The 23,168-nt window shown below is 35.2% G+C and overlaps 16 protein-coding genes across 16 annotated transcripts; 9 read left to right on the forward strand and 7 right to left on the reverse strand.

The window, feature by feature from the left end:
- Positions 1-1,490: 1,490 nt before the first annotated feature.
- On the forward strand, positions 1,491-1,906 carry RO3G_06954 (uncharacterized protein; the record flags this gene model as incomplete). The annotated part of the gene is made up of 2 exons (XM_067661544.1): positions 1,491-1,643; positions 1,694-1,906. 2 exons carry the CDS (start codon positions 1,491-1,493, stop codon positions 1,904-1,906), a joined length of 366 nt encoding a protein of 121 aa, XP_067517645.1.
- A 323-nt stretch (positions 1,907-2,229) lies between these two features.
- On the reverse strand, positions 2,230-3,440 carry RO3G_06955 (uncharacterized protein; the record flags this gene model as incomplete). The annotated part of the gene is made up of 6 exons (XM_067661545.1): positions 2,230-2,654; positions 2,702-2,843; positions 2,902-2,981; positions 3,025-3,156; positions 3,209-3,289; positions 3,338-3,440. 6 exons carry the CDS (start codon positions 3,438-3,440, stop codon positions 2,230-2,232), a joined length of 963 nt encoding a protein of 320 aa, XP_067517646.1.
- Positions 3,441-3,828: 388 nt separating this feature from the next.
- Positions 3,829-5,799, reverse strand: RO3G_06956 (uncharacterized protein; the record flags this gene model as incomplete). Its single annotated transcript, XM_067661546.1, has 4 exons — positions 3,829-4,651; positions 4,699-4,868; positions 4,918-4,942; positions 4,991-5,799. 4 exons carry the CDS (start codon positions 5,797-5,799, stop codon positions 3,829-3,831), a joined length of 1,827 nt encoding a protein of 608 aa, XP_067517647.1.
- A 427-nt stretch (positions 5,800-6,226) lies between these two features.
- Positions 6,227-8,268, forward strand: RO3G_06957 (uncharacterized protein; the record flags this gene model as incomplete). The annotated part of the gene is made up of 8 exons (XM_067661547.1): positions 6,227-6,293; positions 6,341-6,482; positions 6,534-6,667; positions 6,713-6,785; positions 6,840-7,056; positions 7,111-7,260; positions 7,315-7,842; positions 7,912-8,268. The coding sequence occupies 8 exons, from the start codon at positions 6,227-6,229 to the stop codon at positions 8,266-8,268; spliced, it is 1,668 nt and encodes a 555-aa protein (XP_067517648.1).
- A 547-nt stretch (positions 8,269-8,815) lies between these two features.
- RO3G_06958 (uncharacterized protein) lies at positions 8,816-9,195 on the forward strand (the record flags this gene model as incomplete). The annotated part of the gene is made up of 2 exons (XM_067661548.1): positions 8,816-8,926; positions 8,989-9,195. 2 exons carry the CDS (start codon positions 8,816-8,818, stop codon positions 9,193-9,195), a joined length of 318 nt encoding a protein of 105 aa, XP_067517649.1.
- A 1,060-nt stretch (positions 9,196-10,255) lies between these two features.
- RO3G_06959 (uncharacterized protein) lies at positions 10,256-10,912 on the reverse strand (the record flags this gene model as incomplete). The annotated part of the gene is made up of 1 exon (XM_067661549.1): positions 10,256-10,912. The coding sequence occupies one exon, from the start codon at positions 10,910-10,912 to the stop codon at positions 10,256-10,258; it is 657 nt and encodes a 218-aa protein (XP_067517650.1).
- Positions 10,913-11,141: 229 nt separating this feature from the next.
- RO3G_06960 (uncharacterized protein) lies at positions 11,142-11,792 on the forward strand (the record flags this gene model as incomplete). The annotated part of the gene is made up of 4 exons (XM_067661550.1): positions 11,142-11,265; positions 11,318-11,385; positions 11,456-11,565; positions 11,615-11,792. 4 exons carry the CDS (start codon positions 11,142-11,144, stop codon positions 11,790-11,792), a joined length of 480 nt encoding a protein of 159 aa, XP_067517651.1.
- A 25-nt stretch (positions 11,793-11,817) lies between these two features.
- RO3G_06961 (uncharacterized protein) lies at positions 11,818-12,009 on the reverse strand (the record flags this gene model as incomplete). The annotated part of the gene is made up of 1 exon (XM_067661551.1): positions 11,818-12,009. One exon carries the CDS (start codon positions 12,007-12,009, stop codon positions 11,818-11,820), a length of 192 nt encoding a protein of 63 aa, XP_067517652.1.
- An 870-nt stretch (positions 12,010-12,879) lies between these two features.
- RO3G_06962 (uncharacterized protein) lies at positions 12,880-13,163 on the reverse strand (the record flags this gene model as incomplete). Its single annotated transcript, XM_067661552.1, has 2 exons — positions 12,880-13,058; positions 13,151-13,163. The coding sequence occupies 2 exons, from the start codon at positions 13,161-13,163 to the stop codon at positions 12,880-12,882; spliced, it is 192 nt and encodes a 63-aa protein (XP_067517653.1).
- An 863-nt stretch (positions 13,164-14,026) lies between these two features.
- RO3G_06963 (uncharacterized protein) lies at positions 14,027-14,836 on the forward strand (the record flags this gene model as incomplete). Its single annotated transcript, XM_067661553.1, has 6 exons — positions 14,027-14,131; positions 14,181-14,223; positions 14,280-14,368; positions 14,427-14,475; positions 14,575-14,669; positions 14,723-14,836. The coding sequence occupies 6 exons, from the start codon at positions 14,027-14,029 to the stop codon at positions 14,834-14,836; spliced, it is 495 nt and encodes a 164-aa protein (XP_067517654.1).
- Positions 14,837-15,656: 820 nt separating this feature from the next.
- Positions 15,657-16,199, forward strand: RO3G_06964 (uncharacterized protein; the record flags this gene model as incomplete). Its single annotated transcript, XM_067661554.1, has 4 exons — positions 15,657-15,728; positions 15,784-15,847; positions 15,946-16,019; positions 16,080-16,199. 4 exons carry the CDS (start codon positions 15,657-15,659, stop codon positions 16,197-16,199), a joined length of 330 nt encoding a protein of 109 aa, XP_067517655.1.
- A 1,067-nt stretch (positions 16,200-17,266) lies between these two features.
- Positions 17,267-18,087, forward strand: RO3G_06965 (uncharacterized protein; the record flags this gene model as incomplete). Its single annotated transcript, XM_067661555.1, has 4 exons — positions 17,267-17,378; positions 17,440-17,579; positions 17,689-17,866; positions 17,927-18,087. 4 exons carry the CDS (start codon positions 17,267-17,269, stop codon positions 18,085-18,087), a joined length of 591 nt encoding a protein of 196 aa, XP_067517656.1.
- Positions 18,088-18,097: 10 nt separating this feature from the next.
- On the reverse strand, positions 18,098-19,101 carry RO3G_06966 (uncharacterized protein; the record flags this gene model as incomplete). Its single annotated transcript, XM_067661556.1, has 2 exons — positions 18,098-18,726; positions 18,777-19,101. The coding sequence occupies 2 exons, from the start codon at positions 19,099-19,101 to the stop codon at positions 18,098-18,100; spliced, it is 954 nt and encodes a 317-aa protein (XP_067517657.1).
- Positions 19,102-19,175: 74 nt separating this feature from the next.
- Positions 19,176-20,420, forward strand: RO3G_06967 (uncharacterized protein; the record flags this gene model as incomplete). The annotated part of the gene is made up of 5 exons (XM_067661557.1): positions 19,176-19,290; positions 19,341-19,447; positions 19,506-19,816; positions 19,874-20,322; positions 20,380-20,420. The coding sequence occupies 5 exons, from the start codon at positions 19,176-19,178 to the stop codon at positions 20,418-20,420; spliced, it is 1,023 nt and encodes a 340-aa protein (XP_067517658.1).
- A 433-nt stretch (positions 20,421-20,853) lies between these two features.
- On the forward strand, positions 20,854-21,867 carry RO3G_06968 (uncharacterized protein; the record flags this gene model as incomplete). The annotated part of the gene is made up of 4 exons (XM_067661558.1): positions 20,854-21,126; positions 21,266-21,327; positions 21,372-21,624; positions 21,667-21,867. 4 exons carry the CDS (start codon positions 20,854-20,856, stop codon positions 21,865-21,867), a joined length of 789 nt encoding a protein of 262 aa, XP_067517659.1.
- Positions 21,868-21,941: 74 nt separating this feature from the next.
- RO3G_06969 (uncharacterized protein) lies at positions 21,942-22,247 on the reverse strand (the record flags this gene model as incomplete). Its single annotated transcript, XM_067661559.1, has 1 exon — positions 21,942-22,247. One exon carries the CDS (start codon positions 22,245-22,247, stop codon positions 21,942-21,944), a length of 306 nt encoding a protein of 101 aa, XP_067517660.1.
- Between the last annotated feature and the right edge of the window lie 921 nt (positions 22,248-23,168).

Raw genomic sequence — 23,168 nt, forward strand, 5'->3', positions numbered from 1 at the left:
TCTTGGATGAACAGTCACTTTTTAAGCTATTCAGTTGATTGAAACAGAGTTAAAAAAACATGTTTGAATACATGATCAAGCTTTTAATGTTTTCATTTCAATGAAAGGTGAACAAAAGAGGATTCGTATCGATAAACACAATCATCCCTCTCTTTCTGGCTCTCATCTTTCACTGAACTCTAATGTCAGTTTATGGATCAAAGCGTGTTTTTCTTTTAAGCAGTGGGTGCATCCATATCCATTCACAGTCTTCATCTTGCAATACTCTCACACACACACACACACGCACTGTGACTTTGGAAAGCATTCGATGATTCACCCCCCCCTTGGATGAATCGAATCCCAAAAGCAGCCCTCAAATCATGTTGAGCAAAAAGTCTGATGATCCGTATTGTAACACGCAAGACGACATGATTTTCACTGTATAAAATCAAAAAACACCCTTCCATTCTAAATGAGGATTGATAAACAATGACGAAAAGATGTCATCTTTCTATTCCATCTCAACATCAAAAGTGCTTGATGAGCTCTATTGATTTCAGCAGTCGGTGATGTTCAAGTTTGGAATTTTAAAGACTCGACAACAAGAAAGGGTTGGAATCGAATCCCCCCCCCCCTCCACTGTCTATCACTGATCCATACCAAAGGCAGTCTCATCCTCAGGAGGTCCAATAGGATAGTGAAAAAGTAAATCATCAGGCTGGACATCCTACAAGTTGACGATAGCCTGAGCCACAGGAAACCTCCTAAAACAGCTGAGCTTGTCACTGCCTTCCCAACCTGGGTTGTCTAGGCACCTTTTGGGATTTGTAGGCACAGAGAGAGAGAGGATGGATAGCCATCTTGTGAATAAAACATTCGAATCCCAAGCAGAGGATGACCCAATCCTCCCTTTTGTCCTAGACATCGCATTTGGCTCCATTCTCTGTTTGAATATCACCTGGTTGCTCATCCTAAAATAGCCAAACCGATCCAGATCCATCGTATTCCTCTGTCACTATCAAATAATCTCCATCGATGGATGATGGTCCGTGATATGTTCTGGAGATGTCGTCCACAGAAAAAAGGTATGTGCAAAAAAGAATCGGATGGGTATGCTAACCTGTCTATATAAAAGGACAAGAACAAGATGTCTGTGATCCAACTGAACCTTTATTTACTTTTTTTTCCTACAGAGCATCGTTCGAGTTTTTTTAAGCGAAACCATGTACCTTTTTCCTCAAGTTGTTGTCCTCAAACATGAAAAAATCGATTTCTGTAAAAAGGCGCAAGATAGAATAGGAGGGAATCTTGATCATCTCAGACAGCCTTTTAGGGTCATTTTGTTGTTTGTTCTGAAGATCCTTCTATCACAGGATTTGCAATCTACAGAGCTTCATCATCCAATCAAGTATTACCTACATATCGTGTTACCTGTGTGACTCTTTTTTTTTACTCTTTTATTTTTTTAATATGGGACAAATGAAATCCTTTTTTTTTATTGTTGTAAAATGTCACAGTATGATGCTACATTTATGAAGGCTGCTATTGAAGTAGCTCAAGAAGCCTATGATAATTTAGAAGTGCCTGTTGGATGTGTATTTGTATTGGATAATAAAACGATTCTTGCTAAAGGACGAAATAGGCCAAACGAAACTTGTAATGTAAAGATAAATTAAGCAAATCATTTTCTTTTTGTATTCATGTTCATTAGGCAACACGACATGCAGAAATGGAAGCTATCGATACAATATTAAATGAACATTCGACAACTTCATTTTCAAATGTGGACTTGTATGTGACAGTAGAACCTTGTATAATGTGTGCTTCTGCACTAAGACAAATTGGCATTCGTCATGTTTATTTCGGTTGTGGCAATGACAAGTTTGGTGGAAATGGTTCTGTGTTCAATATCCATTCTGAGTAAGTATGAATACAACAGTGAAAATGATTGATATTTATAGACACAATTAGTACAAGATTGGATGTCAGTGGTTCAAAAGGATATGAATCAGAAGGTGGATACTTTTATGAAGAAGCGATTATGCTCTTGCGCAAGTTTTATGTGAGGGAAAATAAAAATGGTAAAGAAAGAGAGAGAGAGAGAGAATGGTTGATGCTAAAACTAAATTTCTATTATAAACAAGCGCCCATACCAAGAAAAAAGATCAATAGAATATTAAAGACTGAAATCGTACCAAAAAACCAACAATAATAATGATTTTATATATCAATTCATAAAGCTTTATCTTACTCTTCTTTTTGTTCTATATCATTACCAAGTGCATCCTTCTTTGGTGTCGTACGACTCTTCATCCATTCATACCATTCCTCTTCTGTCTTGCCATTCAAAATGGCTACGATAATAACCGACATATTGTCACATCCAACTCCTCCACCATCATTATCGGGTGAAAGGCAGTGATCCATGAGTTGTTCACAAATCTCTTCTAATCGAGTCTTTTCAGCCAATTGGTGTCGAATATAATTCACTACTTGTTGATTCGTCATACAATCCCAAATGCCATCACACGCCAACACAAAGAATTCATCTTCGGCCGTAATCGTGTGTTCAATCACATCCGGATGGCAGGTCACTGCTTGTTCTTCAGGTGGTAAAGTATTGTTTTGTTTAAATTCGAAATCGCCAATAGCACGAGAAAGGGCAAGGTTGCCTAAAGGATGATCAGTAGACTGTATGACTTGTACTTGCTCTACTTACCATTGACCCGGTTGAATTCAACAAACCCACCCGCATTATTAATACGTTCAGATTCTTTTGGATCCGAGGGCTTGTGGTCAAAAGACAGTGGCTTACTTTTACCATTTGAGCTGATGATGGCTCTTGAATCACCCGCGTTTGCCTATCAACCCATCAATATCTCTTCATCTTTCCTGTTCCTTTCTTATTTTCTTACATACGACAAAAATGGATTTTTGATCAGGTGTAATGAGAGCAGTGACAGCAGTACAACCAGAAGGGTCCGATATAAAAGATTGGTCTACAAATCATTCAGTTTTGCATCCTTTAACAATCCTGTTTACCTTCAGCAAGTTCTTTGTCTAACTTCAAATAGGCATCCGTTAAAGCCCTGATGTATTCCTTTTTATCAAAGTATTCTGAACCACGTACATGACGATGAAGGCTTTCTCCTGTATATTTAGCTACAGCAGAACCTGTATTTGATATGAATTAAAAAAAAATGTTTTTCAGTCTTCAATCGCTAACCTCCATGTCCATCATAAACACCAAAAAAGCTTGCTTCAGTCTCTTCTAAATCTAACTCTGCACAGTGTGCATCTTCCATAGCTATATTCAATATAAGTATTTGTATTCATTTTTTTCTTAATCACATACTTAGTCTCCACCCTTGCATGGCAGACAAGCCATAAAGTAAATGTTTATTCTTTCCAGAATGTGTTGTCTTTTCAACAATAGGCTCTGATAATGTTTGTCCCATGACTAGATTGTAGTTTAATTTTATTTATACTTCTATTTCCTCTCTTTTTTTTTTTTTCCCCTACTGTTTTCTTATTCACTCCTCTTGTAAAAGAAGAAGAAAAAAAAAAACTTTCACAAAAAAAAATTTCTATTTCGTCATTGAAGCGTATCCCCCCATTCCAAATAACGCACAAAAAATGGGTCTCCCCCCAAAAAAAACATTTATAGAATAAATGATTTCATAGACTATCGGAATTAGAACTGTATCTCTTTTATTCTTCTTTTGAATGTTTCTCATCGCCTTTTGATATGTGAGCTCTATCTGTTATGCAGTACGTTGCACAAGCCATGATTCAATCTAAAAAAGGAAGCCCAAAGTTATACATTTATGCAAATGCACAAATATGTTAGTGATGGCGTTTATTGGACATACGTTCCAGTAGCCTTTGTTTTACGGTGCTCGTATTCCCTTCTTTCTGTGATGCATGACTACCACAGACATAACCGGATCTTTTACGTTTCAAATGGAGTGTGGTTTTCTTGGAAGATGTTCCCATACTGTCCTCCTCTTCATCACTTATGTCATTATTCGAATTTATTTTTCTCTTTTTTGTACTCATCGGATGCATGGGTATATTCACACTGTTCACTTCTGGTTCTTCACTGTAGTCTTCATTCGGATTCCACTCATCATCATCATCATCCTCCTTCTTTACTTTTTCTTCTGATTCCTCATCAAATTCATCTTCTTCCTCTAATTCTCTCTTGGCCCCTGACACTCTTTTCTTTTTCGTCACCTTCTTTTTCGTCTTTGGCAATTCGATATCACTAGAAAGTAAGGCCAGTTTTGAATTCTCAAGTACCCTCTTGGTCAAACCCAAAGGATCTTCAATCGTGTCCGGAATATCATGCTTGTGTCTTATCGTCATATTCATCTTTCCTTCCTCTGACACGCTGTTTGCGAAAAACACGGTCAGGACAGCCATACTTTCCAATTCAAAATAAGAAAACTCTCGCTTTTCTCTTAACCATTCATCAAACTTTTCGAGTGCGTACCAATTGAGTTTTTTGTAATAAGGAAATCTGAATTTGATAGGTACGTCGGTGGCTTGTTCGATCTGATAAACTCTTAATTGCGTGGCTGCATTAAATGAGTGTAAAAAGTTGCCGCCAATGACAATCGCGTCTTCGGGTGTATAAACTGCATGAATCCATCCAGTTGGAATAAACCTAGTGAATCTTGCTCAGTTTTTCATTTTATACCACTTTTTTGTTACATTGTGTTTCCTGCTCTTAATTCTACAGAATAACAATCCTTGACCAAATCACCAAAGAAAGTGACAGACTGATCGGGTGAAGAAGACCATTTTTGATATTTTTTCAAGTTTTTCGGGGTGGGTTCAATCAAATAAAATGTTTTTGCACCACTCAATACATGATAAAATACCTAAGACAAAATCAGTCTCTCTCTACTTTTTTTTTCATCCTCTTCTTACAGAACTTCCACCAAAATCTATATGACTGTAAAGAGTTAAGCAAGGGATGTGTATACAACGATCACCAACTTACAAATCCGTATAAGAATCCTTTGTACCCATCAAACAATACAATTGTACCTTGGGTCGCTCCTTTGCATCCTTTGGCCATGCTAAATCCACCCAGTCCATCTCCCTTACCACTTGAGGTCTCGTGATTTTTTCTGCCAAGGCAGTTCCACTGATTTCCAAGCTGATCACATTTCTGATCCTATCACGCACAGGATTCGAAAAATAATCTGCCCAGCGACCCAGGGTCCAACCGGTGATTTCAGATTGTGTAGCAACATCAATCACCTCCAGAGGTCGATCTCGACCCACCAAGTCTGCAATTTGAGTCACAGTCAGGTTGGTGGGCATCCTCATACCCAGTCCGGGTTCATTCTTTTCAATAATCAAGGGTTCTCGAAGACCTGTCTTTCGAAAAAGAGCTAGATTGATTTGATCCGCTGTATAGCGAGGAAATGGGTTGGTTTGGAATTGTTTGGCTTGTAGTAATCGTTGCCAGATACGTTCATCGCCTGCTGCAGTGCCTTCATTCAAGTCGGCATAATTTAATCGAGTTGAAGACCGACTTGATTTACGAACTGATTTATCTATAGAAAATGGATTAAAACAAGAGAGTAAAAAATAAGAATAGCAATTAAACCAACATGTGATTGGGCCGTGTTGAACTTGACATGGTGGACAATAAAACTTTTCAATCAAGTCTACATTATCTATTTTTAAACAGTGAGCATGATACCAGTCTGAGCAGGTATCACACTGAAGCCAAGTATCATAATTTGCTGTTGTATTTGTTGCTGGATTCTGTTGGCAAAGCGGACAAGATTCGGAAGACATGAAAAAAATAACAAAAAAAAAATATTTTCTCTTCTCACATAAAACTCAGTCTATCGGAATTTTATTTTCTTGTGAAACGAATCACTGGTTTATCCACATGCAAATGGAATTCACATCAGACAATTTATTTTTTCTCTGCTTTTCACTTATTAGTAATAAAAATTAACCTTATACAGAAAAACGCATCTAACCTCATTTTCTTAAAAGGAGCTCCTTTTCTTGTTTCTCTCTCACATTCTTTACATAATGACGAGTCAAAAGCCATATACAATAGCAAGCGCGTCTAGTGGATTTATGCAGGTAATAAAGAAATACAAGAGAGAAATACAATCAAAGAGAGAAAATTAAGTTGTATGTATAGGATCCCCCTTCATTAAGAAACCAGTATGAAGATGATATTGTATTGAGGAACATTCTTAAAAAAACCATGCCAAAGTCTATTCTTGATTCAATTGAACCTGATTTGTCTAGATTTGGTGAAAGAGTTATTGGCGGTAAAACAAAATAAAACCATGAAAGCCATGTCTTTAATTATGATTAGACATATTGGCTATGGGCGATGATGTAGAGGATCCAAACAATTACCCACGTCTAAAGCAGTATGATGCTTGGTGTAGAAGAGTGGATGAAATAACAACAGCAAAAGGTTGGAAAGAATTAAATGATGTTGCAGCTGAAGAAGGGTAAAAAAAGAAATAACTTTCTATTCTTTCTCATATTCATATGGTTTGAAGCTTAATTGCTATTGCTTATGAACGTAAATACAATGAGTATTCACGTATTTATCAATTTGCAAAGCAATATCTTTATTCTCCTTCTGCTGCCATGTACTCATGTCCTTTGTCAATGACGGGTATGATCTATAAAAGTATAAAACGATACAAGTCCTAACGTTTCTTTCTTTTCTTGAAAGATGGCGCTGCTCGTGTTATCGAATTGCTTGGTACCCAAGAAATGAAAGAGACAATTTATTCTCGTTTGATTAGGTAAACAAGGAAAATGATGATAGTCACCATTGACATTTAAAAATCATTTTGTAGTCGAGACCCCAAATTGTTTTGGACGAGTGGTCAGTGGATGACCGAGCGTCCGGGTGGTAGCGACGTGAGTCGTTCAGAGACTGTAGCAGAACTTGTGGACCCATCTACTAACACTTGGTCTGTATCTGGTTTCAAATGGTTTTCAAGTGCTACTACAGCAGATATCGCCATGCTTTTGGCTCGCACTGTTGATCCCAAGCAAGGCACGGTTCAACCTGTAGGTTAAAAAGAAGTAGCAGACGAATGTGTGTTCTCATCCTTTTAAAAAAAGGGAAGTAAGGGTCTATCCCTTTTTGTAGCCAAAATGAGAAACCCGGATGGATCACTGAATGGTGTTCATGTTCATCGATTGAAAAACAAATTTGGAACCAAAGGGTTACCTACTGCTGAATTAGAATTGGTTGGTATGAAAGCCACAATGGTAAATAGACCTATCCATGCTTTCACCTTGAATTAAGCTTTTTATATATCATAGATGGGTAATCCTGGTCGTGGTGTTCCTAACATTGCGTCTATCTTAAACATTTCCCGCATCTATGCCTCTCTTGGTGTGGTAAGCTATCTTCGACGAAGTCTTGCGATCGCCAAAGACTTTTCCCTTAAACGCCAAGTATTCAATCAAACTCTGGACAAAGTCCCACTGCACGTCACTACCCTAGCCGGGTTGGAGCTTACTTTTCGCGCATGCATCCAGATCGTCTTTTGCTGTATTGAACTCTTGGGGCGTGCCGAATGTCAAAAAGCTACCAAGGAAGATTTGCTTTTACTTCGCCTGTTGACCCCCATCTCAAAATGTTATGTTTGTAAAATTGGTGTTCAGGCAATCAGCGAAGCTATGGAAGCCTTGGGAGGACAAGGGTATATGGATGATACAGGCTTGGGACGTCTCTTAAGGGATGGTCAAGTGAACATGATCTGGGAAGGTACGACGAATGTGATGGCGGTGGATGTTTTACGTGTTATGCGTGAAACAAAAAATGGTTGTTTAACTTCTTTTAAAAAGGTAAAAAAAAAAAAAAAAAAAAAAATTCTCTGAAATACGTTTGTTAAACTATCCTCTTTTGAAACAAAGGTGATTGAAAAGAAAGTCAAGGAATCCACTCAAGTTTCTGATCAGTTGACCAAACCAGGTCAAGCTATTCATACAGCACTCGCAAATATCGACGTATTTCTCCAATCCGCCAGTGATCAATTGGAGGCGAATGCACGTCAGCTTACATTTGCTTTGGGAAGAGTACTCGCCGGTGCTTTACTTGTTGAACAAGCTGCTTTTGGATTGTCTCATCAAATCGAAGGAGCTGATCAAGACCTTTTTGCTGCTCAACAGTGGTGTATTCAACCTGATTTTGTACAACAAATGACACCTGTTATTGCTCATGTGGTAAACCAAGAGGCAAAGATGGTCTATGGCCCCAATGCTAAAATTTAGAAGAATTCTTCTGAAAAATTGGTTTTAACTTGCTTGATATATTTTTTGTACCTTTTATTTAGTTCATAAAGGGGGTACATTAAGCATTAAAATATATTTTATTTTGTTTTTATAATCCAATTAGGAATGAATGATGATAGGCATACTTTTCCATTTTAGATTGAAAGTCAAGGTTTTAAGAGTAACTAATAGTCTAAGCATTTGAATAATTGTTAAAGCTTGCATAGCATTTATTATGGCTTAAGCCCAAACTAAGTCTATTTTCATCTGTTTGCTTGCCCCTATCAAATCCTATCTAATTGAAGAGAAAAGCAAACAGCCTACTTTAAAACGGTCAAAAATTCCAAAGTCTGCTGGGGAATCATAAGTTAGTTTTCATTTAATTTCCCCTTCCAAAGGCATACTATGTCTCTTTTATTAAAAGTTTGTTTGAATAAGTTTTGTTCCTTATATCTGAAGCTTGTCATTTTGAGGCTTTTTCGTTTTCTTTTTCCGAATTAGAAACCATTTTGCATTTTTTTTTTTTTTTTTTTTTTGATAAAAAAAAATGTCAAATAAAAAAGGATCAAAGCAACATTCCAATGTTCAGTTAGGCATTCCCGATGGAGAAATCGAAGTGGACAATGATGCTTATGCTTCAAAGATTGGCGGTACACCTGTAAGTTTAAAATTCTACCTTCTAGTGAACGTTTTTTGACAGAACTAAACAAACTATTTTAGTTGTGGCTTGATCCAAACACGCCACCTTCTTCAGACTATTGTACTTGCCGTGTATGTAGGGATAAGATGTATCTCTTATTTCAAAGCTATGCACCTCTTCCCGATTCAGCTTTTCACAGAGTAGTTTATGTTTGGGCCTGTAACAAGCGATCGTGTATGAAGAAGGAAGGAAGGTTTGGGGTTTATATCATAAAACGAAAGAGATAAATTTTTAATTTAATTATGGCAAAATAGTTTCTCTGTAGTAAGATCTCATGTGGTAGATGAAGTCTATCTGAAAGCACAACGACAAAAGGAAGAAGAAAAACGTAAAAAGGAAGAAAAAAGAAAAGCTGCTGCAGCGAATCAAGGGGCATTTTCTCAAGGATTTCAAGTAAAAAGAGAAAAAAATGCAATTTTTTTTTATTAATGCTGTTGGATATAGTTGGGCGATTTATGGGGAAGCTCAGCTGGGTCATTTGCAAAGGCAGCTGCTAAATCAGCGGCACCAGCCAAGCCATTTGAACTTAAAAGCACATCTCCTTTCGGTATGAAAGCTAGCAACGAAACACCATCATTTAGTGCCAAAAAAGAAGCAATAGATATAGCAGACCAAATGAATCAGTTGAGCATTCAGCCCTCACCACCAGTTGATGCAGCCTCATTGCCTAAATTTCCTGGACAATATCTTTACATTGATGATGAACCTAAAGAACCTCGGTTTAATCCCATCGATATGAATAGATACAAGGAATTTTTAGACATGGAAAAGGAAATGTTGATGGATGTAGATGGAGAAACTTGGCAAGGAGAGACTTATGAAAAGCAGCAACTCCCAAAGGGATTCGATAAACAATTCAAAAAATTCACAGAACGCGTCGAGTTGGAACCATCTCAATGTGTGCGGTACGAGTTTGCTGGTCAACCCTTGTTTTATTCTGCTTTGCACCCTCAACAGCAGCAACAAATCACCTCTTCTTGTAAATATTGTAAAGGCCCCAAAGTATTCGAGTTTCAATTGATGCCCAATGTACTCTCAATCTTACCCACAGCAGAATACGCAAGTGAATCAGAACAATCGGCGGATAATACCAAGAAATCCGCGCTGGATCGTTGGAGTGTTGGTATGGAATTTGGTACAATCTTGGCCTTTGTTTGCCAAAAGGATTGTCATCCTGGCTCAATAGAAGAGCCAGCTTATGTAGAAGAAACAGTTCTTGTCCAATTTGAAACGGATTAAAGTGTTATGTACAAAAAAGATATTTTATTATGTAAAATAAATACAGGCTTAATGCTTCATAGCATCAGCGGTTTCCTTGGCTTTTCCTGAAGCGTTTTCAGCAGCATTTGCAGCCTTGTTTTGAGCTTCATAAGCAACCTTAGTAGTTGTATGTTGTGCATCACGAGCTGTTTCTTCGGCCTTTCCCTTCACATCGTCAGCCATACCAGAGGCTTTGCTCTTTGCATCTTGAGCATAACCAGCAGCCTTACTCTTGGCATCTTGAGCATAGCTTGAAGCCTTGTCAGTTGTTTCATCCATATAGTTAGCGGCTTGCTTGGCTTTCAACATGGCCTCATCCTTAATCTCATCGGCAGCATGGGAAGCCTTCTTTGTGCCGAGGCCTACTGCTTCCTTGGCAGCTTCCATACCATGCTTTAAGGTGTCAACAATGGTCTTTTCTGAATGAGGCATGCGCTTATCGGCTTCGTGTTTTACGTCTTGAGTCTTTTGAGCAGCAGTGTCCGCCATGTTTTCAGCACCTTCAAGCACACTGCTCATTTTCTTACCAGCTTCTTTGTTCATTTTATCAGCCGCGTTCTTTGCCTTGTCAACCACAGATTCACGAGCAAGCACAGATGAGATGTGAATAGATGCAGCAGGAGTGTAGTACAATTGTCTGGTAGAGCGACTGATGAGACCAACGGATTTTGTTAAAGAGTTCATTTTTGTTATTGTATATATTGTTTTAATTAAAAGAAAAGAAAATAACAAGCAAGTGAAGGGTATTTATGCTTTTGTAAATCATTCAATTCATGCTACTATGTCATACTTATGCAAAAAAAAGGGTAGTCGTCGCTCTTCAGATTGTAATCTAAAAATGGAAATTTCTATACCAACTTTGAAATCACTCTGAGGTCATTTTTCTTTCTTTTAAAAAAAATTAATACAAACAATGGACCCAACAGAAGAGAACGAACCCCGACAAAATCAAGCAACCTATCGAGATCTTGTCATATTCGAAGAAAGATTAAAGGGCAACATGACGAGGTTATTGAAACGAAAAAGAAAATATGAAGGTTTTGATCTCTATTTTAAACATTTATAACCCTAATAACTGTTTATTTGTAGCTTTACTTGTAGGGTTATTTGTATTTTTAGCCTATTTCTTTTACGCGGTTTTTATTGATCCTAGCAAAGTAAACGAGAAAAGTAAAACGAGTGTATAACTAAAAGCAAGAGAAAAACTAACCAATGCAAAAAAATTAGATTTTTACGGTCCATTTAACAAACACCATTGCACTTTTGACCGTAGCAGGAGGACTTGTATTCTTTTATAGATCTGGCATGTATTCTGAGAAAATAGTTTATGCTCAAAAGTAAGTACACCACAATGATTTACACGAGCATTAACTCAACTTGTTCTAGATTTGTACCTCACTGTAATAATGCATTAAGGGCTTTTAATCTCCAGTTCAATGCCCAAGGAAAATCGCTAAGCTTCTTACCCAACTTATCCAAACAATTTCAAGAAGGATTTGAAGCATACCGAAAACAATATCACTTAAGGAAGAAGGCAAGACAAGCCAAAATGAAGAAATCATAAAAGACCTTATGACATTTACTTTTTATTAAAAATCAGTAACTCTTCCACCATAACTCCAGTCATTATGCTTGACAGGCTCAGTTTTAGGGCCGTTGACTTCGCCTGTCTTTGGGTTGACATCACCTTCAAATTCGGGCTTTGGTTTTTTCATTACGTCTTGGTGTAATTCAGTACTGTTCATGTCCTTTTCTTGTTTCTTTTTGATAAGCTCAAGCATTTCTTTTTGCTGTCTTTTATTCCCAAGTGGCAATGGGCCTGGTCTATTTAAAGATGAATATGTACGATGAAAATAATGTCTAAGCATTCTTAATGATGTTGAAAGAGAGAGAGAAAAAGTTGTAATTTTTCGTCCGGGGTCTACTGCATAAAAAATAAATTCCTTCAGTTCACTGCGCTATACAGTCCGTCATGGATCCAATGGGCAATAAGTGAGAGGGTGAATACATATCCATTTCTTTGCTATAATCACTCATTTTAATATTCGTAAATAATGCGCTGCAAACGAAAATATTGCAAATGTTATCTTCCGTAAATGACTACTACTCCCAATGACGTTTGCTATCGACTAAGGTAAGAAAACGCTCAAATATATATTTTTGAATATAAATCCCTTGAGGTTTGCTTAGTTAATAGAGACTTTTATTCGATAAAAAATAGAATACTATATCAAAAATAAGTAAGATAATCTATTAGACTGAAACTTTAGTTAAACCCAAGCAGTGTTACTGATACTTTGGTTTCGATATCTTTTTTATACTCATCCTAATCTTATAATAAGGACATTTACACTTTATTCCGAAAGTATTGGTATACTTTTGAGAAAAAAATTCGTGCAAAAGATAGAATAAGAATAATAGCAATAATGAGTACATAGAACAAAAGAAAAAAAATTTAATAGGTAGAAAATAAATAGTATATCAATATGAAACTTACCAATAACACGAAGCCTACATTCAACAAGAAAAGGTACAACAACCAAATGTAATAAACAAAGTACCAAATTATCTAAGTTCAAGCTTACCAAAATGCATCTAGGATAACACAGCGATAACTGTGTTGGAAAGTCACAGGGGGTTCTAGGTAAAACTCATTTTTCTTCTTCTAGTTGTGCCTCTTCTTTCAGCCCAGCACGTTGAAACCTCTCTGGTATTTCACCATTCAAGCGAAGATTATGAACAATATGAATCACGTTTAGGCATGCTGCCAAATCCCGATTCCATAAACGTTCACGAAGCTCTTCAACACCTGAAATGTTTTGCACGGCCACTTTACAGCATTGATTTGTACATCGAAGAGACAAAAAAAAAAAACAAGTCAGCAAACAATTTTGACAATCGTTGATCAGAGTATTTGATTACCTAAGTAAACCATGGCAAATAGCTTCAGGATTATTTCGCCTTTGATATGGTCGTGGATTCAGTATTCTCTTGAAGGTTGTCAGACTATGATTTTCACAAGAAGGGCAGCACTGACTTGTTCAAAACTTATCAAGCAAATGCACCAAGAATCCACGCTTCTTCAGCAGCCTTCTGAATCCGATGCCTCCCACAGGTCATTGATATCGGGTATTTGGAGCAAAATAGGTAGTCAAATAATTAGTTGCAGTTTCAGTGTAATATCTTTGTAATAATTCAGTAATTAATGCACGGTTTCTAAAATATTCTTCAAAATTTTGTAGATTTAAAGATCGAGAATTTATAAGAGTATCTTCAGCATTTTGTACTTCTTGTGGTTTAACAGCTTCACAGATGCGACGATACTTTGTTTTTTTTCCGCCTTATCTTGACAAGACTTGGTGTATCTATATATACGTGGTGTATCAGCAGTAGAGTTTTCATGTGAATGAAATTTTTTCCTGAGCTTGAATCAATTTTTATCTTCAAACCACACGAATTTGTTTTTCTAAAGATGTATGAATAATTTGTGAAAATAGTGTTTAACAAATTAGCATTCCATATTTAAGACCGTTTTAATGATAACATACAAAAGCTGAGAGATCCAATATTTTCAAGCAGATTTTGAATGAATGTCCTTTTGAGATGGAATTAAAAAATGTTTCATAGCTGATATCATCTAAAGTGATCATAAAGTCAAAAGGAGCCTTTTTGGCTAAAAATATAACATGATTTACTCTTGATTAAAAAATGCAGAAAATTGAAAATGAAACCAATTTATAATGTTTATTACCTCAAAACGAATTCTTTCACCCTTTTTCTTATTTTCTAAAAAAAAAAATGTCGAATTTGTCAAGAGAGAGTTGGGCAACATGGGTTGAAGATAATTTAGGTTTTCCTTTTTGGTGTAAAATAGCAGCCATCTGTGTTAACATTGGTTTCATTGTATGTGCTATTTTAGATATTCTCGAAATTAACTTTTAGTTCTTTTTAGTGGAGAACAACAATCAGTATATACGTTAAAAGTAGTGGAATATGTAATCAAAAACAAGATTTAGGCTTCTATTGTTTATAAACTCTTATTGTACATTAGACAACCTAGATACAGAACATTTAATTCATATTCTTATTGATGGTATCATGTTACTTTGCTTAATGTTTGATTTCTTGGTATTAACAAAAGTAAAATGCACATTATCCTTCTTCTTTATGCATTAGCGTCTTACTTTATATTTCTCAGGCGCCTATTCTTTATATACACTGGAGACCTGGATGGGCACAATTGTTTGGTATAACAAATGTATTTCTAAGTGGATTAACGAAATCAGCGTTGAACAAAGAGAATGATTTGATGAAATGTACAGCCAAATATGCAACTGTTCTTATAGAACTGATATCCATCGTAGAGGAACTTTGTCAATTAAGCAATACAATTCAACATTTAACAATTGTCGTCTCTGGATTACGCGATTATTTTTTATGCGTAAGAATCAGTATTCAAAGAAAAGGAAAGTTGATTATTAACTGTTTTAAAAGGCTTTTTATATTGCTGTAGCTCACTTTCATCAAAAACAGATGCACAAAAATCTATCAGCGCGACAGCAGCAGCAATTTAGACTCCCTTTAAGAAACCATTCAGTCAACCCCTAGTACTCACATTTGTGTATTCTTTTGCTTGCAAATGCACCTCATTTTTTTTTTACTTTTAATAAAGTGGATGCTGAACTGTTTGAATTTTTGTATAAAAGACATGGTTTTTTGTAAAAAAAAAAAAAAAAAAAAAAAAAAAAAAGATTGAGATACAAATAGTCTTTATACCATGTGATGGAAAAGACTTGAAAATTTATATATGCTACTTTTTAGCGTTTTATATATCAATGATTTTTTTATTATGCAGTAATGACAGATTAATTGTTTTGTTTGAACTGCAAGTAACTAGTGCATTCCTTTTACTTCTCTTTGTATGTTTGTATTGTCCAAAAAAAAAAAAGAGAAGTGAATACTGATTTACACAGATACTAAAGGAAGCAGATGTATATTTATAAAGAAGAACAAACGTATATTTTTAAAACAAGTGATAAATACACTATTAGGTTAATAAAAGAGAATCCGAATTCCACTATCTTTCTTTTCCTTCTTCAGATAAAAACAAAATGGCAGAATTGACATCAAAAGAAAAGGCAAACAAATGCAAAGTTGGGTGGTTTGGAAAGAATACAAACACCTGCACAGACTATTTTAGACTAGCATCTTTATGCACAAACATAGTTTTGATGGTATATAATACAAACACTTTTTTTCTGCGAAAACGTTTAACGTTTTATACAAAGTTGAAAAAAATAGTGGTCCTTAATAGTGCAAATGATATATTACGTAAGTTAACAAAAAAAAAAAAGGAAACATGAATAATAGGACCTTGATATATTGAATGTACAAAGAAGCTACGTACAAAACAAGAGTTGATAGCAAAATGGATGACTTTTACTTTATTATTTTTACTCAATTGCTTTGTTTAATCATTGATTCGGTTAATTTAGTCACAGTAAGTGATCGGGTTTAGGAACTCACAATGAAAAATCTCATTTGTTTTTTCTTAGGAATCCACTCCTACTTTTAAAATGAGCCAGGAGCTAGGTCCTTTGATATCAGTAGTTTACTTGGGTAAGTCAATTTGGAGGCTTTTGTATGTTTTGGTGAACATTAATGGTAAGTGGAATTTATGTATTGAAAGTTTTTTTGCATATAAATCATTGATGTAGGCTGGAGCATGTCTTCCTGCGTAAAAGTACATGAAGGTGTCATACTTTCTGGACTAGTGAATGTTCTGTTGGGCGTAAGTATAAAGCCCTTCCATATGATTTATCATGAGCTTATTTTGTTTATTAAATAATAGCAACTTTATTTATACGTGGTCATCTTGTACAAAGAATCTTTAACCAAGCGTCAGGATGAAATTTCAGCAAGTACTCAGTCAGTTATAGTTGATGCTGATAAAAAGAAGGAGAAATTGTAACCTCATCTTTTTTTAAATTGCTTAATTTTTTTTTTGAAGAAATAGCTTTATAAGTTGCCACAATTTTAATAATAAAATAAAAGGTGTAAAATGTACCTGGTTATAGCTGTTTCCAAAATATGAGTTGTATTGAAAGCTGTTAAGGCAAATGTGCGAATTGAAGCTTTGATAAACTAAAGCCAATTTTCTGTGGATCTTTGGTGAAGAAAGGACGAGCTTGCGAACATAGAAAATGAGCTCAATTGCAAAATACCTTTTCATAAATCTCTCTTTGAGTGATATCGAGTAAAGATGAAGTAATCAGAGTTGATATTGAAATGCTCACAATCTTTTTATGAAGCTATGTATTGGGCAATCGAAAGTATAGTTCAAGCTATGAAGCTGTACGGTATCTTAGCCATGAGTTTTTACAGTTGTACAATGTTACAAGCATGACTATTGCCGTTTAAACTACATTGTTCATATATGAACACGGGATTAGCAAATAAAGGAATATGTTTTCAGCAGGTTGTAAAGGCTCGAGCAACATCCTCGAAACCTTAAATATATTTAGCAAATGATCCAATATTTTACTACTCGCACAACAAGGTTAAAGTTCCGAAAACCTCTTCAGACAGTACGTTATGGATGAATGGATTTGGAAGTAATATCATGAATAAAATAAACTTTAATACTTTCAAGTATAATTGATTTAAGAACTGTATTTTTTTTTAAAAAAAAAAGTCATGCTTCCTCAAGAAAGAAAGCTTTTGCTTGGAAAAAAAAAAAAAAAAAAAAAAAGAAAATGAATACAAGGTACACACTGAATTATTTTTGCCAAACGAAAGACAAACCTTTCTGTTTGATTCCAACTAAGCGACCGAATATTGTGTATCCTATTATATAATATTACTTTATTCCCGAAAACCTATGCAGAAAGTAAGAAAATGCGAAAAATGGTTTGTCAGGTAATTTTTAATATTCCTTTTATGGAATATATCATTTAAAATTCTTATGTAATATAAAATGTTACTTTTTTTTCCTTTTTTTTTTTATTCTTTCTTTTTCATTTTTTCCCCCATTGAACCATGTCTGATATCTTTAGTTTAAAGAAACAACTTATTGTTTATGGAGCACATCATAATAATAAAGTGAACGTTGCTATCCATATGGTGTTTGTGCCAACTATTTTTTGGTCTGGTAATGTATAAGGCAACAGTGAAGGATGTTACACTGCATGAATTTAACGAGTAAAATATAGCGCTTGTCCTTGCTGCCAATACAGGACCATTGATTCGAGCGAATCCTAGTTCAATTTTATCTTTATTTGGTCCCAATCTTGGGTTTTTTGTTATTTTAGGTTATTTATGTTATTACACTATATTAGACCCAGTTGCTGCTGTAAGTCTTGAGATAGGGAGGGAGAGAAAGAGAAAGAGAAAGAGAAAGGGAGAAAGAGAGAAGAGAGAAAGAGAGAAAGAGAGAGAGAGATTCTAATATTCTATTAAAGTCACTTAGCGCACCTTTTCTTATCACTATGAGTTATACTGCTACTAAATTTTGGAAAACAAATCCCAATGCAACTAAGATTGCGATAATTATTCAAATAGCTTCATGGACATTCCAATTCCTCGGCCATGGATTGGCTGAAAAGAGGAGTCCCAAGTTATTAGATAATCTGGTGCAAGGTAAATTATGCGACTATATGATTTGACTAATACTATTTTACTAAGTGTGATTCTTTATAGCTCTTGTATCCGCACCTTATTTTGTATTTTTTGAAGTACTCTTCTACTTGGGATACCGCCCAGAATTACATAAGGAAGTTATGCTTGAAATTAACAAAGATATTGCAGAATTTCGTAGAAAGAAGAATAAGGAGACCTTTACAAACGAAAACATTCAATAAACATTACTTTTTATTCTACACTGGGCCTTAGTCCAATTCTTTGAAGAACATAAGTAGGCATACAGTAAACAGGATCAACCGATTTTAAACCGGGATAACCGAGCAAAGAAAGGCCAGTGAGGCCAAATAACGTATGAAATACATCAACCATGTCTCCCGGTCTGTCTGATATGCCTCCCTTTTCAGGGTCCTGTGCTGACAAGATAAATCGAATCAGTTTATCTTTATCGATCCAGTGAGTATTACCCAATGTCGATAAGGCAGACAAGACCCACCAAGAATAACACACGTCTTCTAATTTTTGGGGTCTTCCATTGAGCCCACCATTTTTCAATTGTCTTTCACACAGCCACCAACTAAGCAAATCCGTATCTACATGATGCAATGCATCCGCAATAGCCAACGCACTCACACAGCAGAAGATTTGGCCCGAATGAGATTCTGAACCAGGTCGACTGCCAAACCCTCCATCATAATTCTTACATTTTAAGATCCACTCGACGGTCTTTTCTACATCAATCGCATCCAGACGTTTAAGTAGTGAACAGCAGCAGAGTGCAATATAAGCAAATCGAGAATCGACTTCTCCCCAAGCGTCACCTCGAAATGAACCATCTTGATTTTGTAAAGACTGAATGTCTAACGATAAAATTCAGTTTAATAATAACCCAGTGTTTCATTATACTTACAGCTTATGACTTTGTCTACATCAATCACTTCCAAAGCATCCAAAGTAATCAAAACCTGAATAGCTGATAAGGTGCAAGTAATATGGGTATCATGACCCGTATGAGCACTAAAGCCTCCATTATTTTGTTGAAGGCTTTTTACATAACTAATTACTTCTTCTCTTGGTAAAGCGTCAATGTGATTCATCAAGTCAAGTGCTGTTAATCCCCAGTAAATGCCGTTCAAACGCAAGTGTTCTGTAAGCCAATATTCAAGCTCATCTTGTCTTTTATCTAAACATTGGATATATTTCACATGAAGTGGTATCAATAACTCTTTTTCCATCACGATCCTTTTTAAGAAAAGATTTAAAAAAAAACCCCACTTTTTTCTTTTTTTTTTTAAAAAAAAAAATAAAAATGGCAGAAGAAAGACTACATAAAATTGCTAAAATATTAGAAGCTTATTTTAGTGATGCCAACTTGATGTGGGATAAGCTTATGCTGAGTAAGATCAAGGCTGATGCTGAAGGCTGTAAGTTTTTTTGACATGTACATATCAACATTCTAAACTCAAAGAAATAGTTGTTCCTTTCGAAACATTATGCAAACTACAGAAATTCAAAGCATTAGGAGCAAAGCCTGAAGAAATTAGAGAATGTGCCAGAATACATTCACTTTCAAGACTAAAGGTAAATAATAATATAAAAAAGGAGTGCTTTACGCGCAAAGTAACTGTCTATAAAAAAGTTAAGCGTGGATGATAAGAGTATTGCACGTATAAAACCCATAAAATCTAACAAAGATGATATATTGGATGAATGGTCAATCTATGTAGAGGGCTTAACAAAGCCGTATCAAACGGAAGGATCAATTGCTAAATTATTTACAACACACATTGGAAATGTTACTCGTGTTCATATACCAGAAAATAGATTTGGAAAGAAACAATTTATGGGGTTTTGCTTTATTGAGTTTGATGATCAAGAAGACGTACCTAAGGCAGCCCAATTGATATCCGATCAACAATTACCAAACCTCAAATTACGCGTTATGTCAAAGTACAAAAAAAAAAATACAAGAAAATTTTATTAAAGAAAATCACTTATTTGATCTAGGATCGAATGGAACAAGTATAAGGATGAATATTTAAAGAGGTTTGAAGAAAGAAAAAAGAGGATAAGAGAACTGTGGCAGGAACACGAAAATAAACAAAGACAAGAAGAAGCGGTGGAGGAAAATGAAAGGAAGAGATCAAAAGTAGAGAAAGAGAATACTGTTGAATATCAAAAGGGTGTGATTGTCTTTGTAGATAATCTTCATCCAGGATGCTCAAAAACAACAGTCGCGCAATTATTGAAAACCTCGGGTGTTTCTGTTGCTTATGTGACACCCAAGAAAAGAGGGCTACCTTCGGTCCATGTTCGTTTGAATCATTCTGAGGATGCTCAAAAATTGCAAGCTTATTTTGAAGAGCATCCTACGATACAGGAGACAGAAAAGGACATTGTAGGTAAATCAACCGATAAGCATGGTACAGATACATTGAAATTAAGGATTTTACAAGGTATGTTATATAATGCTTTGGGAAGCAAAGAGCAAAACTTATTTATACACATCAAAGGTACCGAAGAAAGATTGTATTGGGAAAACGACACTAGATAATTATTCGTTGATAATTAAATAATAATTTGCACTTTATTTAAATTTCATATTAGAATACAGTGAAAAAAATAGTATTTAATGCTTACACATGTAAAATATGAGCGTTATAAGAAAGATAATCACCCATCCCTTTTCTCTTGCTTTTGTTGTAGTGTTCCACTGATTATAACAATACTTGTTGGTTATTTACGATTCTTTACAGTACCTTCAATTTAAATCCTCTTCTTTTAGAAAGTAAGCGAAAACTCTAAACGACTTGCAGTCAGCAAAAAAAAAGTACCTGAAGCACAAGTAAGCAAAGCAAGAGCCTAATTGATTTCGCGATTCATGAAAAGGATGTTGTGAGCCAATCATTTTTAATTTATTTTTGTAAAACGTCATTCGCTGATTTTTTTTTTCTTTTTTCTCTTTTTTTTTTCTAAAACACGATATAATGGCCAGTCACCCACACCAGGAGCCACAACACGCTCATCACGAACTTCATGCACAGCCCATGACTCAAACGTACCAAACTCCTATTACAAATACAGCAGCAGGAGCAGCGGGTCACCCACAGGCAACGACAGCAGGACAACCTGTGTTTGATTTATCCAAGTTTTGGCAAGAAGAAATGGGAAATGCGGAAAGATTTGATTCTGATTTTAAGAATCACGCACTTCCTTTAGCTAGAATTAAAAAAGTGATGAAGACAGACCATGAAGTGAAGGTAAATGGATAGATGTGTTGTGTAGCAAGATGTAATAACATGTTTGAAATAGATGATTAGTGCCGAGGTAATAAATGATAGGCTATTCATTATTTTGGCTGCATATCGATTTAATATTATTGGATGAAATTTGATTTAGGCCCCCATTTTATTTGCTAAAGGATGTGAAATATTTATTACTGAATTAACAAAGCGTGCTTGGTAATAGGATGATAGGATAAGAGTGATGCTTATGAATAGAATAGGGTTCATGCTGAAGAGAATAAACGTCGTACGTTACAAAGATCAGACATTGCCACTGCTATTTCTAAGACGGATATGTGTGATTTTTTGATTGACATTGTGCCAAGAGAAGAAGCAGTGAAATCAAATGCGGTTTATGATCATCAAACTGCTTATGCCAGTAACACTGCCGCTGCTGCTGCTGCTGCTACTACTAATTATTATCCTCAACAATATGCTGTGGATACAGCTAGTTATTATCCTCAATTACCTCAGGTAAATCAATCAGTTTCACATTCATCTATTGACCATTCCTAGTTTACGAGTGATCAAATGCAACAATATCAAATGCAATTACAACAATTTGCTCAACAACAGCAACATCAACAACAACAACATCTTCCTCATCCACAAGATCCTTCTCAACCACAACCACCTCAACAATCACAACCACAACCACAACCTTACCAAACACAAGATCAACCACATTCAGAAAATGAGACGAAATCAAGTGAATAAAGAAAATAGATTTTTTTTTTAATAAAAAAAAGGATTATGTGTTATATACATGAATTGATATTATTATTGTATGATTAATTCAATAAGAATTGTATGGATGGAAGATGATATTCATTTGCCCACTGTCTTCGTTGAATGGGTGGTAAGATGGGCTTAGAAAATAAATCGGCAAAGTAAGGATCTCGTTTGGCATGTATCCGAAGGTGTCGATTGAGTTCATCTGTTCTTGAAAATCGTTTTGGACAATAACTGCATCCATGTGGCTTTTCTCCTGTATGAATCCTGATGTGACGAGTACGATGCTCTAGTCTCACAAATGCTTTTGGGCAAGATGGACATGGATAAGGACGTGGTTTGTTGATTGTCTTTTGATAATACATTGATTAAAGAAGAAGAAGAAAAAAAAAAAAAATACTGTATTTATAGTTGGTTCGGAAATAGAAAGGAGCAACTGTTGACAGTCTGTGCTATTAGGAGTTGAATAGAAAAGGGGAAAAGAGGTGGATGTGTTTATTAGTCATTTTCATTTAGAGCTTAGTTTTTTATTGTTTGGATCCGCATTATTATGTAATACAATTAAATATCACATGCTTTTATTTGACTCCTCATTTTATATGAAACTTTATTATGATCTTTTATTAACACTAAAAGTAAATAACTGAATGATATCCTTTCTTTTATTCAACACAGTCAAACGAAATGAATGTTGATAAACTACAAATCATGATGACCCATTCACTATTAAAAAAAAATCATCCGTTCATTTAAAAATAAACTTTATTTTTTAAACCTGAATCTTCCGTTGTGTATCAACCAAAATGAAGGTCGCATCCTCAATGTCGTTTTCTGTATAATTTGTATTATAAAAAAGCTTTGATAACACGACATGACTGTCTAAATAGGCTGTAATAGTAGTAACAGCTCATTTTTATTATTTTATTTAATAACCCCATTTGGTATCTTAAAGAAAGCATATGAAAATAGTGGTTACAACCCCCAGAATTAATCAAATAGACTTTATTTGATCCTCCTTTTCTAATTCAACCTTTTTTGTTATTCATCACTCCCTTTGTAGAAATGACAACATTTCTTTCTTGTTGTCAACAGATTCTTTTAAACTATTTCTTTTCTGATGATTTAAAAAGAAGGGCTTTTAGAAATAGAGTTCTTTTGAAAACTAGTTGAAAATTACGCGTCCTTCTTTTCACCTTAAATCTCTCTCTCTCTCTCTTTCTTTCTTTCTTTATCGTTTTCTTCTTTTCTGTACCCCGTTTTTATCCTTGTTGTATTAAATTAATTCT

The sequence above is a fragment of the Rhizopus delemar genome, genomic scaffold (assembly GCF_000149305.1).
Source record: "Rhizopus delemar RA 99-880 supercont3.5 genomic scaffold, whole genome shotgun sequence".
Classification (NCBI taxonomy): Eukaryota; Fungi; Mucoromycota; class Mucoromycetes; order Mucorales; family Rhizopodaceae; genus Rhizopus; species Rhizopus delemar.